The sequence below is a fragment of the Macaca thibetana genome, chromosome 11 (assembly GCF_024542745.1).
Source record: "Macaca thibetana thibetana isolate TM-01 chromosome 11, ASM2454274v1, whole genome shotgun sequence".
NCBI lineage: Eukaryota > Metazoa > Chordata > Mammalia > Primates > Cercopithecidae > Macaca > Macaca thibetana.
In genome coordinates this window covers 126,055,154-126,071,658 of record NC_065588.1, presented here as the reverse complement: position 1 = coordinate 126,071,658, position 16,505 = coordinate 126,055,154, and the positions used below count along the sequence as shown (strand labels likewise).

General features: G+C 40.9%; 1 protein-coding gene and 1 pseudogene across 1 annotated transcript in view; both read left to right on the top strand.

Annotated features, from left to right (window-relative positions):
* The window catches only part of LOC126930551 (protein FAM133B-like), a 1,157,570-nt pseudogene that overhangs the window by 432,934 nt on the left and 708,131 nt on the right, over positions 1-16,505 (top strand).
* TMEM132D (transmembrane protein 132D) overlaps positions 1-16,505 on the top strand; it is an 840,394-nt gene that overhangs the window by 188,203 nt on the left and 635,686 nt on the right. Inside the window, exon 2 of the mRNA XM_050747678.1 lies at positions 14,605-15,493. Coding sequence (XP_050603635.1) covers positions 14,605-15,493 — 889 coding nt within the window. The remainder of the gene's footprint in view (positions 1-14,604; positions 15,494-16,505) is intronic.

The window sequence follows — 16,505 nt, the reverse complement described above, 5'->3', positions numbered from 1 at the left end:
TGGGTGACACAGCCAGACTCTGTCTCAAAAATAAATAAATAAAAATTAATAATGACCATTAGCAATAATGGGAAAATTTAAAGGAAAACACAACACTTAGGGAGAAAATTAACACCCCAAATCCCACCAGGCAGATACAACTATTATTCATGGTTGGTATACTTCTCCCTGGTTTTTCCTTTATGTGGATATATACTATATACATTTCAATGATTCTGAGACTTTATTTTCATATGTGCTATATCTGAAATTAGAATATGTCTTAAAATTTATGGTGCTTTCACATTTCTTTGGTCCTGAAATTACTTGGGATTCAGTTCAATTGCTAGGGCTGGTCATAAATGTTCATGTTGTCAGCACTTCTATATGTAAATGCTTTTAAAATAAATTTTCTATCAGCATAAAGTAAAAATTCTAAAAGATTACAATTTTTGTGTCATAGCTTAGCCTCTTAGTGGTACATAAAATAATGGTTTATTTTAAATTAATAGGATCTGAGATTCCATGAAATATGATACACATTTTTGTGTTATAAGCTAAACATGCTCTTTCTTTTTTCAGTCAATAATAATTTATGTGATATCTGCTTCAGGCCACTAGGTCAAACCTCCTACTGAGAACAAGTAGAAAAGCTGAAGAATACAACAACAAAAAACATGCATTAAAGGCATGAGAGAGCTTTGGAGGCACACAGGATATTAAAAAGCCAAGACGTCAGGAGGAAGGAGGCACACTCTGGTGAATCCAGCATTCGGAGATGTTTTCCTTGGGGAACATTTGCTTCTACTTCTTTGGTGCAAGGCAAAAAAAAATCAGAATCTGAGGAGAAGGTGGTAGTTAAGAGGAGGCTGAACAGAGTTTCTTACAGTCTTATAAGACAAAAATTGTAGTTCATTTTCTACCAAGAAATAGGTTTCCCTTATCTATTCTAATAAATGGTTACGTATCCTTTCTTTGGATCTATAGTTTGTAGCTGATTTTTCAACTTTATGGCTGGCACTGCACTCAACATTCTTATAAATTTTTCAGAGTATTTCTGTATTTCCTCAGAATAGATTCTTAGATATACAATGAATGGGTCAGAGAGACAGGAAATTTCAAGCCTCTTTTAGGTATGGTCAAATCATCTCCCAGAAATTTGACCCTGACCATGATTCTTCTGGAGGTCTGTGAGAGCGTCGCTGTTAGGAAACTCGCAGCAGCATGGTCCATTGCCATTAAAAAACTCTTGGTCAATTTGTAAGGAAAAAATGTATCACTCTGAGCTTGGCTTGACGTTTATTTCTATCTTGAGAGTCCGCTGTAATAGCGCCTGATCTTCATGGTCCCATTTGAGTAGGTCTTCCACACACACTCTGTCTGGAAGTTCTGATACAGCCGTTCCCTGTCTAATCTGCATGGTTAGGACATGTGATGTGGTTTTCCAATGTATTATCCATGACGTACCATCTAGGTATGTACTAGCTCCTCAACTGTAAAGCAGAAGCACCAGCTCTCCAAGTGGCGTGGTTTTTCTCCCTAAGTTGTGTTGCCAGATGAAGCAAATAAAAATACATCATGTCCTGTAAAATGTTATTTTCAGATAAAAATAATGTTCCCTGGGATACTGGGGACATACACTACAAAGTATTCGAAATTCCTAGTTAAATGGGTGCTTTTTTTTTTTTTTTTTTTAACCTGAGCCTCTACCGGGAGGGGACACTTGACAAGGTCTGGAGACATTTATGATTGTGACAGCTGGGCTGGGGGTGGCGGCTGCTGGCACCTAGGCAGAGGTCAGGGAGGCTGATAAGCATTCAGCAAGGCACAGAATGCCCCCATGACCAAGGCTGATCTTCAGCGGTGCTGAGGTTAAGAATCCCTCATGGAGGGTGTCTGGTTTCCACTTTAATTTCCAGTCTTTGTATTTAGCTGGTGAAGGGTCAGGACTCACAAAGGCTAAATAGGATTAGTTTGTTTGGGAATGTATCACTCCTCTCTTCCTGTCTCAAGTTGGTCTTCAGCGTATTTGATTGGCTAGATAACTTTTTATCCTCTCACTCTGTTTTCTTTTTCTTTTTTTTTGTTTTTTGAGACAGAGTCTTGCTCTGTCATCTAGGCTGGAGTGCACTGGTGCTATCTCAGCTCACTGCAACCTCTGCCTCCTGGGTTCAAGTGATTCTCCCATCTCAGTCTCCTGACTAGCTGGGATTACAGGTGCATGCCACCACGCCCAGCTAATCTTTGTGTTTTTAGTAGAGATGGGGTTTCAACATGTTGGCCAGGATGGTTTCAATCTCCAGACCTCAAGTGATCTTGCCCAAAGTGCTGGGATTACAGGCATGAGCCACCACGCCTGGCCCTGTTTTATTTCATACTTACGGTTTTATGAAATTATATGACAGGTGTTTCTTTCTTTCTTGATGTTTAATCGGTCCCCCTCACTCCAATGCCAGCCTCGTGAGGATGGCGGTCAGGCTCTTCCTGTTGAATTCCATTTCCCCTGCACCCAGCACTGCATCTGGCACAGACATCTGTGTTGGGAATGACACCATGAATCGATAAAGATAGAAATGTATCTTGCTTTTGAGATACCTTCATGATCTCCAAATACGCACCCATAAGAAGTTATTCTGTATGCTCGAGGGCTTCTCCCGTGGACGCCTCCGCAGAGGGGCACTGCCTTGACCCCTGGCTATGCTCCTAGCCATCGCATACTTTTTTAGGAGATGTGATAAAATACCGCTGTCCTGTGTCATTCAAAGTATGAAAATGTACCAGAGAGAGAAAGGAAGACAAACTCCCTGCCAAAATCTCTAAAACAACACATTTAAGTGTTTCAGAAGCGAAGTGAGGACAGTGTGTGTCACATCAGTGTCTGGCCTCCACGGAGCTGCTCCAGTACCCCCAGCGAAGGGAAAGTCCTCTAGGAGAGTTCTCGGGTCGATGCGGATCTCCACAAAATAACTTGTGCATTTGCCTGGGGCTAAGATTTTCTCCGTTCATGAATATGAGATAAACCCCTAAAAATGTCCAGCTCTGTCATCACACGCACCATCTTCACAACTTTTGTAGCAGCTACATCTCTTTCAAACCTTCCACCTGCAACTCACGCAGCCAGTGTAGACGGATGACCAGAGTACCACCTTTAGCCTCAAGCTAAACAATGATACCCGTGAATTTTGGGCTTGATGTGTGAATTATAATTTTTTCTAAATTCATTGAGAGAGGCATGGACAATCACAATTTAAAGATATATAGACAGTCCCTGACTTATGATGGTTCAACTTGATGATTTGAACTTTATGATATGTAAAAGCAGTACGCATTCAGTGGAAACCATGCTTCTAATTTTGATCTTTTCATGGGCTCACAATATGTCCAAGGGTACCCTCTCATGCTGCTGGGCAGCAGCCACCCAGCCATGAGATCATGAGGTCGAACGACTGATCCTCTGCCGTGTCCTGTGCTGCCAGGGGATTTTGCCCACCTGCAGGCTCATGTGAGTGTTCTGAGCACACTGAAGGTAGGCTGGGCTGAGTTATGATGTTTGTAAGCTAGGTGTATGAAATGCACTTTTGACTTCTGAGATTTTCTATTTGTGATGGGCTTATTGGGAGGCAACCTCATCATGAATTGAGGTGCATCTGTATATGTTTTTCTGGGGATCCCTGGGAATTATTAGCACAGTGCTGTCGGTACTTACACCACATATTGAGAAGGACATGATTTGACGTGGAAAGGAGAACAGCACAGGGCCAGATCCAGAAATCACTCACTGAAAGGACATGTTGCTCACCGGTCACGGAGCCAGAGTGTCAGGTTTGAATCCTGCCTCTGCCACCTAGCACCTGTGTGACTTTAGGCAAGTCACTCAGCCTCTCTGAGTCTCAGTTTTGTCATTGTGAAATGAGGGTAATAGTGCCTAACACATGGGGCTGCTAAGAGGATTCAGTTTGTTCATCATCGTAGAGCATACGGAACAGTGTCTGGAATAGAAGTGTAATCATTAAATACGTACTTTGGTCGAGAAAATAAAATGAACTCACTCCACTACAAAGCATAGTTTGCTACACACCCAAAAAGAAAAACAGAATCACAATTTTGCATAGGCGTAGAGATCCCATTAGTCCAGGGTGAATGGGGAGGACCTTTAGAGGGAGAGGTCATAATATGCAATGTCCCAGAACAGACAGTAGTCTATCTGCTGGAGATTTGATTTAGAGGAGAGGGTGTTGCAACTTGGAGAGTAGCAACATCACCGAGGGAAAGGAGAGGCTATATTTGGTGAATGGCCAGCAGCGCAAACTGGTAGAGCATTAGGTAAAGTGCAGCGAATCAGCCAGGTCCCGAGGAAAGGAAGGACAAGTGTAAATAGGGGAAGGTTTTGAATGCTGAGCCGGAAAACAGACTATTACATGGGAATCATTGGAGAGCCAAAAAAAGTTTCACAATAATGAAAAAGGTGACGGGATCACAGTGGAATGAGGTGAATACAAACCCAGGCAGCAGACTAACAGGGTAAATGTTTAACAGTAGGCTCCAGGAGGAGGTAGGAAGAGCCACATGGGATTTGTGGGGTTTGCCAATTTCCATGGTGTAAATACTCCCTTCATGGCTGATGTAGAGCTGCCCACCTGCAGTCACTGAACGTGGAGCTGAAAGGAGATTCACAGAGTCAGCTTGTATGCGTCTGTGTGTACCAGCTCTTGCACTCTAGAGGCTTAGATCCACAATCCAGTCCCAGCACGGGCACTTACTAATTGCACAAACTTGGTTGAGGTCAAAGGGTTGTTAATCCCTTTGACATTCAGTTTCCTTATCTGCAAAAGGAAGAACATAAAATAAAACATCAGAAATGACACTTCTGATTATTAAAACAGAAATCGAATGAGGCTAGGAGCTTAAAGTTGAGCCTCAGGGTGGCATTCCTTCCAGAGGCTTCAGGGGAACAGTTTCCCTGCCTTCTGTGGTTTCTAGAGGATGCCTATATTCCTTGGCTAATGGCCCCTTCCTCCATCCTCAAAACCAACAGGCAGCATCGTCACCTCACCTCTCCGACAGTGACACCTTTGCATAAGGACCCTGTGATTACATCTGGCTTACTCAGGTAATCCAGGCATATTTGTCCATTCTCACACAGCTGTTAAAGACATACCCAAGACTGGCTTATTTATTTATTTATTTAGAGACGGAGTCTCGCTCTGTCACCCAGGCTGGAGTGCAGTGGCACGATCTTGGCTCACTGCAAGCTCTGCCTCTCAGGTTCACACCATCCTCCTGCCTCAGCCTCCCAAGCAGCTGGGACTACAGGCACCCACCACCACGCCCAGCTAATTTTTTGTATTTTTAGTACAGATGAGGTTTCACCATGTTAGCCAGGATGGTCTTGATCTCCTGACCTTGTGATCCACCCATTTTGGCCTCCCAAAATGCTGGGATTACAGGCGTGAACCACAGCGCCTGGCCAGTAATTTTTTAAGAAAAAAAAAAAAAAGAGGTTTAATGGACTCACAGTTCTACGTGGCTGGGGAGGCCTCACAATCATGGCAGAAAGTGAAAGTCACGTCTCACATGGTGGCAGGCAAGAGAAGAGAACTTGTGCAGGGAAACTGCCCTGTATAAAATCATCAGATCTCGTGAGACTTATTCACTATCATGAGAACAGCATGGGAAAGACCTGCCCCATGGTTCAGTTACCTCCCACCAGGTCCCTCCCACAGCACATGGGGAGGGTGGGAGCTACAATTCAAGGTGAGATTTGGGTGGGGACACAGCCAAGGACAATCTCCACAACTCAAAATGTTTAACTTAATCATATCTGCAAAGTCCCTTTTAGCTAGGTAGATAACATAGTCACAGGTTTTAGTAATTGAGACATGGATATTTTAGGGAAGATATTCCCCAAAATAGGTATTCAGACTGGCACAGTGACCATAGAGTGCCCTGTAAGTGTACATACACACAGATTTGCAAAGAGCTATTTATCATCACTGACATAAATATACACATCTCTCTATAATACATGTTTCTTTATAAAAGTGTATATATACATACATGTGTGTAGTAGGTGTGTGTGTGTTTGAATAGGGAGGTATCTATGTGTGTGTGTGTAAATGGTAGATGAGTCAGGCATAGTGGTTCATGCATGTAATTCCAGCACGTTGGGAGGCCAGTGTGGGAGAATCCCTTGAACCCAGGAGATCGAGACCAGCCTTGGCAACAGTGGGAGACTCTGTCTCTATAAAAAAAAAAAAATCAGTTGAGTCCGGTGGTGTGCACCTGTAGTCTAAGCTGTGTGTGAGGCTGACATGGGAGGGCTGCTTGGACCCAGGAGGTCAAGACTGCAGTGAGCTGTAATTGTGTCACTGCACTCCAGCCAGGGCAACAGAACATGCAGGAGTTTAATAGGGGACAAATGTAGGAACTTAAGCATTGGTCTTTAAAGGAAACAGAGGCTTTATCATAAGAGGCAAAGAGTGTTTGAAGTTTGTAAGTAGACCGTGGATTTAGGGGAAGGAAGATAAGAGATCCTTTCTGGTGGGTTCTGCTTTCTGAATGAAGTGCAGATCGTCAGCTGAGACTGGGCTAGATGTTGGGTGGAAGGTAGTAGGTCTGACTGTTTGGTTATTGTTAATCTTTGGGTGGGGCAGTCATTGGTGCAGGGAAATTGGAAGGAGGAAGGGAAGTGAGCTGAGGTGAGCGGGAACTTGGATGTGGCCCATGATCCTGAACACCTCCTACCTAAGTTCCTAGTGGCATACCTCTCAGTGTGGAGCTCACAGGACTTGGGGTGGCTCATGGAAGATCTCTCTGTGCCGCTGTCTGCTACAGACAGTTTCCCCTCAGTCCCTGCCTCTCCTCACCTCTGATCCTCTCACTGAGGCCAGGCAGGGTCCCGAGCCTCAGCCTTTTGTGGGGCATCTGCCCCACCACTGGGCTTTGCCATTCTGGGCATGTTTGGACCCATCTGGTCTGGAAGGAGCCCCTCACCCACTCTTGAGGAAGGCTGCCCAATTCACGTTAAGTTGGATATTCTTTGTGATTTGGGGTTTTGGGTCATATTCTTGTTTAATTGAGGATTGGCTTTTCTCCCTGTAAGATGGTGGTGTTGTTTTCAATGAGTTTTAAGGGAGATGAGTAGAGTAAGGTCGAAAGTTCTTTATTTGGACTTATTGAATGGAAATTCCAGAACATTCTTCCATGGATATTAGGTTACAAGCCTTTTCAAATTTGTATATTTTCTGCTTCTTTATTAGCCAATTTGATTGCATATTTTCCCTGCCAATAAATAACTAATGCAGCATTTACAACCACTAGAAAGAAAAAAAATGTAAAAATCAACCCAACCAGAGAGAAGAAATTTTAACAAACTAACAACACAAATTTGTAATAAATTTAAAGTGTAAAATAAGATAGCAGGAATAAATCTAAACATATGAATAAAAGAAAAGCCCACAATCAATATCTGTTTAGATACTGACACTAAAGACAAGTGACACAGAATACGTTAAAATAAACATGACCAAATATGGTAAGAAATTGTCACAAAGGCCAAAAAAGAAAAGAACAAGAAAGAAAAGAAAAGAGGAAAAACAGAAGGGGTGACTCTTTTCATTTCAGAAAAAAAAAAATGCAATTCAAAATTAAAAGGATTTAAAAAGACAAAAGGAAAGTTTTTTAAAAACAGGAGACAAATACACCAAGAAAATATAATGGTGAAGATACTTATGTACTGTCCAACATATTAACAACACGTACGAGTCAACTGTTTTTCCAAAAGTATTGGGGACAACTTCAACACATTCTTTTTCTCAGAAACTGACAAAGCAGACAACAGAAAAATTGAGAGTGCAGTTACCAAACAGCCCCTCTATGCTGTTGCATGTCTTTTAGAATTTCATACCAATCTTTGGATTTTAACTTTTACTTGCTTTCTAGAATTATACAAGCTTTTTCTTTCCCTTCCTTTTTGTTTATTTTATGGAAATTTTTGTATGAGAGAGTATATAAATGCATGATTTGTTCATTTTTAACAATCTATCACATATATAGATATATAATATATATTATATACATATGTACATGTATTATATATGTATATAATATATAATACTATTATATGTTATATTAAAATGTTGTATTATTATATCATACATATATATTATATACAATTACATATATATTTTTCCTAATGCAACACCTCTTTGATTTAATTCTCGATTTTGTTGTCTTGCATTGTTATTTTCCTACCTTTGTTTTTATTAATGCTTCTTTAGAGATCTTCATTTAGATTTTGTTTTGGGTTTCTCATTTTGTGTGTTTAGTTGATAAATTTTATTCGGTTTAATAATGATACTATTGAAGATTATGAATTTGCTTTTGACTACATCTTTGGCTGCTTCACATATGTTTTGATGTGTAGTATTGCCATCATCAGTAGCTTGTAAATATAGTATAATGGTAAGTTTTATTTTGATTTTGATTCAAGAACTGTTAAGTAGTTGGGTTTCTCTTCCCAAGTAGATAGCGGTGTTTCTATTTTGCGATTATGAATTTATATTCTAGTGTATATGATCATACAATATAATTTAAATTATTTCTGTAATTTCTTTATTATTGTTTCCTTGTGGCCTTATATATGATTAGTTCATGGGAAGGTCCTATGAACACTTTAAGTGAGTGTATTCTCCATAGAGATTATAATAGCATTAGTTATTTATATCTTCATGTCATTTTTTACTTTCCTATACTTCATAAGTCAGAGACTGAAAAAGGAGGTATGTAACATTTAAGCAAATTTTAGTTACTATTAATTTCTACTTGTAATTTTAAGAGATTTTGTTACATTAATTTGGTGGCTGTATATACTTGCATAAAATATCTACAATATTTATGCACTGTGAATTGTGACTTTTAATAAAATTAAGACCTTTAATTCAATTACTTATTTTTACCTTGAATTTTACTTTTTTTTGTATTAAAGTTGTGACCCCAGTTTTCCTTCTTTGTAGAATATCTATGCCTATTCTTTTTGTTGTTTGTTTATTTATTTATTTATTTATTTATTTTTTTAAATACCTCAGTCAACTTATTTGAGTTCTCTTGGAGACAATTTATAGCTTAACTTTTTTTTCTTTTAACTTTTGAGCCAGCTCGAGAGTCTTAGTCTTTTAACGGGAGAATCTAAGCCACTTATATATAATATCATAACTAATAAATTTGTTCTTCTGTTATATTTTATTTTCTATTTTTCTTGTTTATCTGTGTATTCAATCGATTATTCAGTAAACTGTTTCTGCCCTCTCTTCTCAGTTCTTCCCACTAATCTATATGCATAAAAACCAAAATTTAAGTTATCAGAAAAGTATAGTTGGACATATTTTTATTTGGTTATCACTGACTAAAATAAAGCCATATCTACTGATATCTCTTATGAAGATACAAATTTAGTCCACTTTAACTTTCTTTTGCTCCCTACATCTATTGCCATTTTTAAGTTTATAGTGTGTGGATTCTGAATTTTTTATTACTATTTTCAATGTGTGGGGTTTTGCCTGCATTTAAAACTCTATCTGAACGCACTCTACATTTAAATGTTTTCAGCGCTCATCTGGTTCTCATTTAACATGGTTTTCCTGTTCTTGAGTACTACACTTTGATTAACCTTATGGTGTCCCGGATAATAGGCTGCAGTGATTTTTCAGCAGCGGAAGATACGGTATACATTTTTGTTTCTTTCTGTTGCCCTCACAATTACCAGAAAAATCCTCAGGGCAAATAATTGTTCAATTAGATAATTGTTCAGTTAGAACATTCTTCATCGTATTTCTGTGAATATTTATCAGTATTTTTTAATATCTAATTTTGTACAGTGGATGCAAATGAAGACAATCTGATTTTTTTTTTTAGTTTTTAAAATTTTACTTTTAAAATAAATGCTTATAGAATTACCTTTTACCCTTGATGGGAATGTATCTTTAAGAAATACCTAAAAGGTGGTGTTTTCGGTTTTCTCTGGAATCAGTGAAATATCATGATCTACTCTGAATATGTGTATGTATATAAACCCGGGAATGTTTTCTTTTTTTGCCTTTTAATGCTGCTGCTTTTGCATTTTCCTGGTGTCTTCATTAGGAGCTCCGTCATCTGAATGTTGAACATCTAATGTGCGTCTCACATGGTTACAGCCTCTTACTGATCATTTCCATTCCTTTGCCTTTTCTATTTAGCTGTAGGGAAAGCTTCAAAAGCTCCCCTTCTCAGATGATAAATTCAATTTTCTGCATTTTTCAAATCTGTGTTATTGCATCTGAAACCACTTTAAATTCCTTACTTTTAATACTGCAGGATCTTCTTCCATCTCAGTCTTATTTCATTACAAAACAACAAAGGCTCTGCTTTTCTTGATGATTGTGAGCTCCAAAGTCATTTTGTATAAAAGGTACTTCAATATTCTATGGTAAATACTCTTCAAAGGTATGTTATTCCTCTACTTCTTGAATGTCTTTCTGAATTTCCTTCTGTTACTCTGCAGCTTTTATTGGTAGGTCCTGTTCTCCTTCTGTTTTTGTTTCTTTACATATCCTTCACTGTGGGCAGCCTTTTTTGCATTGGCGTTGCATGTTACCATCTGACCCAGCATCCCCGGGGGACAGTGAGGATGCTCCGGGGTGTTGACATGCCCAGCAGGGGAGATCCCTTGCCCCAAGGTGCCTTCTGTGAGTTGGGTGCAGGGGCCGCATGGGCACTGGTTTCCTGTAGGTGGTTTTAGGTTTGGACTCTTCCAGGAGCACAGTGTGGCTATGTCAGACCTCCTGCCCCATCACTGTCTCTGTTAGGGAAGAACAGCATTAGCAAGATGCCTTGATGGTTTAGGTCTTTCTGTGCAGTGCAGCGCCCCCTATGCTTGGGTCTCTGATTCAGCTGATGGCAAAGCTGGTTGGCTTCCAGCATTGGAAATATTGTCAGGTGTGGGAGCACCCACATGGCCCATGGCCTTTGCTCTTACAGGTATCAGGGTAGATTTGTCAGCTGTGTAGATATCAGATATCTTACAGATATCTACTCAGCTGACAATTATTTTCTTTCTATGACAATATCATGGTGAGGATTGCCAGATTTGGGAAATAAAACACAAGATGCCTAGTTACATTTGAATTTCAGAAAAACACAATTTTAAAATATTTATTTTTAATTATTAGCATGCCCTATGGAATATTTCTGTTTACTGGAAATCAAAACATAATTAGGTGTTTGTGTTTTGTCTGGCAGCCCTAGTCATTCTGTTTTCTATGTGAGGTATTTGAGTCCCTTGTGACTACCAGTAATTCTTGCAGTCTATGGCATGCAGGTTGTACCTAATTTTCAGCATGAATGTAGATTTTTTTTGCCTATTACCATATTCTATTAGTTATTGCTTTTGAGTCCACATAGGGGAAAATTGAGAGTCTTGTGCTCAAATTGCTTTCTTCCCATATTTTTTAAAAAAGTATTATTCAGGGAAAAAAATGATCCTTTCGAAAATGTTAAAATTAATACAAAATCTCTCCCAGACCACTGAGTTGCTTCAAGATGTGAACATGCCACTCTCCCTCAAGTAAGAATTACAGCCATGGCACCCAATCAAAAAGTAATTTTTGTCCTTAGCAAATTATTAACTGACATTTACTGTGTATAGCTTCTTTGTTGTTTAACACTTTGCTAATTTTTATATTAAATATAAATGGTGTCCTTTAGTGATAGTAACCACTCCTGTAGGGATGAGAGGATAATGAGTTTTATGATGCATTCTGTACATCGTGGAATATAATTGGCATTATTTTTGTAGTATTATTAAAAAAAAAGGAAGTGACACTAGCTTGAGGTCAATATGGAGCAATTTTAAGCAATAAACATTTAGGTCAGATACCAGGCAAAATGACTAATAGACCATTTGTGGAATAAAGCTAAGAAGTTACTTCCCTTCAAATGACGTCCGCAGTGACCCCTGATTGCCTTATTGCTTTCCTGAATAAAATCGGAGGACCCAATGTCGTTGCCCTTGGAATGTGTAATTAGCTGTGCAATTAAGTTTTGTGGCCTCAAGTAGTCGGGGTCAGATGTTCAACAGGGAAGTTCACGGAACCTTGGTATCTGGCATTAATGTTTAACCATCTGTAATTTGGTTGTCTGGCTTTGGCTGTTTCTAGCACAAATGGCAAAAGAGTGCTGAGGCAGCTCAAGGTACTTGTTCTAAGTGGTGCCCAGATGTGTTTTTAACAATAGGGCATGCTGTATCATTGATGTAGGTCTAATAGGAGTCTCATTACACGGAGAGGCCCATCTTCCTTAGTCCCATATCACCAGGATTACATGGAACTCTTAATGGGACAAAAGGATCCAGGATTCTGATTACAGGGATGGAAGCGAAGAGGACAGTGAATAACATCCTAGCGTAAAAACAGAATCTGCTCTTTGTAACATAAAAAGCATAATACACCTGTTGATTCATTACTTCACGTGTTTATCAAATATTTACTGAGTACCTGATATTTACCAGGCACTCTCTTAAAGACTGTGAATACAGCGGAGAAAAAAGCCCTCTGTATCATTTCTGCTCCCTGCCTTATCCCACGCTGGAGTGCACAGAGAATTACAGCAAAGCATAACGTGTTTTGATGCAGGAAGTTGGGGATGCTACAGAAAAACCCAGATGGAGAACATAACCCAGAATCATACAGTCAAGGGAAGGATCCTGGCAAGGTGACTTTGCTACTGCAGCCAGAGAGGCCACAGAAATGTGGCTAGGCAAATGGGGAGAGGGTACCGAGAGAGGGGATGAAAAATTCTCTGCCTCTTCTTTGTTTTTCCTATAACTCACCTGTGAAAATACAAGTTTAGAAATAATATAAATCAGGAGTTATTTCCATAAAGGTAAAACATGTAATCTTTTTAAGGCATGAAGTCCCTTTCTATATCTAGGATATTTTGATTTTTGAAAACAAAAATCCATATTTATGACATTGAACCCTAGGAAATTGTCCTTTGGGTGGGTGCAGATGGCTTACTTATAAGCAGTCTCAAATGGTTCAGCCCAAGACAAGCCTTAATTGTTTAAATGGAAGCTCAGCCTGCTCTGAGTTTGGTAATGCTGTTGATTGGAGAGATTTTTTCATCCCGGGCCTTCTGTAAACTCAAGTTGAATACATCTGTTGAACTTCTTGTCTAGAAGTTAAATTGGATGCAGCCTGACACCCTGTGGTGTCACAGCTGGGCTGAGTCTGCAGCGCTCCAGTCAGCCCCCTCGTGCTACCAATGGGTCCACGGGAAGCAAGGAGGGTCAGTGACCTGCTCCGTGGTCTCGCGAAGTCAGGAGCAGGACCCCTGCCTCTGAGCTCTTGGCTCTCTCAGCTGCTGGCAGACGACTGCCAAGAGGGGTCCTGACTCGGGTAGGCATCATGCTTCCAAATGTGTGTTTGTGTGGGCCTTTGAGAAAGGTGACGCCATGAGTGTCCGAGTCATCAAAGATAATTACATGGTGACTGACGAGAAGGGCTTCAGTGTAACTTGTGGAGCTTTGCCTAGAAAGTCAGCGTTCCCAGAGCCAATAGTTTCCATTCCTAAAACTCCTTAAATTGGTTCTTTGGATTATGCAATTGCTCTGCCTGCATTTTTCTTACAGAATGTAAGACCACCTGTAAAAATAACATTTTGGATTTTTCTCCCCCTGGGGGAGAGAGACGTTCAGTGCGGAAAAATGAACAATGGTTTTTGTTTGTTGCTGACCGCGTAGTGTCCACAGGATGTGGCTGGGATGGAAGCGGGGTGCTGCCCTTGCTTCTTAGGTTCTAGGGTCCAGTGTTTCACAGATGACTTGGAGCATGTGCTTTGTACACCTAGCCCTGGCACACTGGTCACATCATCTCATCTGTTTCTGGAGGGCCCCTCCCAATATATCCTTCCAAGGTCTTTTCTCTGCATCTCTCCCCTTAACTCCAAGCGGAGGCGGCTGTACACTGTGTAATTTATGATTGTGCATCTGCATCTATTTTTGCCTCAAGTCTGTTACCATTTCCCATTGGACATGTCCTTAAATGCAGCACGTGTGTATGGGTGGAACACACACACACACACACACACACAGAATCTGTATTAGGTGAAATGTGGACATAGCATTGATCCATGTGTTGAGAAAGTTATTCCTGTTTTTATCAGTCTCAATCTGTGTTGATTCAATGGGACGGTGCCTCTCTGTCGATGCTAGCTTGTTTGTGACAGTTTTCTAACACTTGTTCATTTCTCCTTTTATAAAAAAAAAAAAAAAGTAAGTCTTTACCATAACCCCATAAAAACACCATTACCACGAGTTGAAATTTTAAAACTTCATTTGAATTGTATTTATTTGCATGCTCAGCTTTTTTATAGGTTAAATGATACTGGTTTTCTACTTAGGTTGGTGGCATTTATTTCTTCTGAAACAAATAATATGAAGCGAGTAGATTGGATTAAGAGGTTTGGGTAAGGAATTGCATAATTGGCATGAAGACAGGGTCCTCTGTTATGAAGGGGCCACGCAGGTGTCTGAAATACGGGTAACAGCACCTTAGCATTACTAACACCTGCACTGCGATTCCCTCCCCACAGTGACGGAAGGTCGAGGGATCCTTGAGAGCATCCAGAGGTTTTCCTTGCTGCCCACCTACCTCCCTGTGACCTACCACATCAACAACGCTGACGTCTCCTTCTTCCTGAAGGAGGCCAACCAGGATATCATGAGGAACTCCAGCCTGCAGTCCCGGGTGGAGTCATTTCTGATTTACAAATCCAAGAGGCTGCCTGTTCTCAATGCCAGCTACGGGCCTTTCTCCATCGAGCAAGTGGTGCCCCAGGATTTAATGCTACCTTCCAACCCGTTTGGATTCACCAACAAATTTTCTCTTAACTGGAAACTGAAAGCCCACATCCTGCGGGACAGAGTCTACCTGAGCCGGCCCAAAGTGCAGGTTCTGTTCCACATCGTGGGCAGAGACTGGGACGACCGCAGCGCCGGGGAGAAGCTGCCGTGCCTGAGGCTCTTTGCTTTCCGAGAGACCAGAGAGGTGCGGGGCAGCTGCCGGCTGAAGGGGGACCTGGGGCTGTGTGTGGCCGAGCTGGAGCTCCTGTCCAGCTGGTTCAGCCCCCCCACGGTGGTGGCCGGGAGGAAGAAGGCCGTGGACCAGCCGGAGGGGACCCCCGTGGAGCTCTACTACACCGTGCACCCAGGGGCTGAGCGAGGGGACTGCGTCAGGGAGGATGCGAGGAAAAGCAATGGGATCCGGACAGGCCACAGTGACATGGATGAGTCCGGGCCCCCCTTGCAGAGGATCGGGAGCATCTTCCTTTACCAGACTCACAGGAAGCCTTCCCTGAGAGAACTGCGCCTGGACAGCAGCGTGGCCATCCACTACCTACCAAAGACCGTGAGGAAAGGAGACGTGCTGACTTTCCCCGTTTCCATCTCCAGAAATTCCACTGAAGATCGCTTCACGCTGAGGTAAGTCGTTTCCCCGTGTCTGTCTGTACCCGCCCGTCGATCAGGATCAGGTGGTGTTTTCGAGAAGCTGTTTGGCCAGATGAGTTGTGTTATCACTCACCAAAGTGGAGCCGGCCTTCCCGTGTTTACAAACTCCACCTGCACTGTGGAGATCAGTCTGATCTTTCCGGGTTGGCAATTTGGTTGTGAGAATATTCGTCTTCATAGATTTTCCAGGCCATTGATAGGGCAGTCAGGGAGATGCTGATGGTAATGCCTTTTGCCTTAGCTTCGGGTATTATCAGCAAGTTTGGGGAATGCTAAAGTTATCCAAGAAGACTTTTCAAAATTGGACAGTTAAATGCCTCCCAGCTGAAATGAGATTGCAAATGAAATGGCAACAGTTGTCAGAAAGGACAGAGAACAGGGTTTTGCCAACTCAAAATCTATTCCAGATATGTAAGTTCTAAGTATAATATGGTACCAACCTCAAAGTTACCATTTTGTGTCTCCCTGGAAATAGAACTTGGTGTTCAAAAAAATAAATGAGCATAATGTGTGAAGAATATACAGTAGAATTTGTTGAGTTTCTTATGTAAGAATATACCAAAGACAAGACATTGAAAATAAGCTCTGTGTACTTTAGAATAAATATGGGCTGCTTTTCACTTTGGAATATAATGTGTGAGGGAAGCTACTTGCCTAGGCTTGATTGTATTTTCATTATATAGTTTTAGTTTTATTTTCAACACAGACAAGTTTGATTATAACAGCTGTTTAGTAGAAGTGTTACTGGGTTATGAAAAATGTCCTAGCACTGCTGTATAACTCAACAATTTGACCCGATGTGCAATGTAGTAAAATGTGTGTTATGACTTCCGAAATTAGGAGCGCAACTGTATGTAAGATATATTTCATACGTGGGCTTACGGAGTTCATCCAGTAATGACCAGCTGTCTATCCCCCTTCATATGGGATTTATGGTTGCCTTCTCTAGCTTTTCTTTTCTTCTATTCTTTTTTCTATCCTTTTC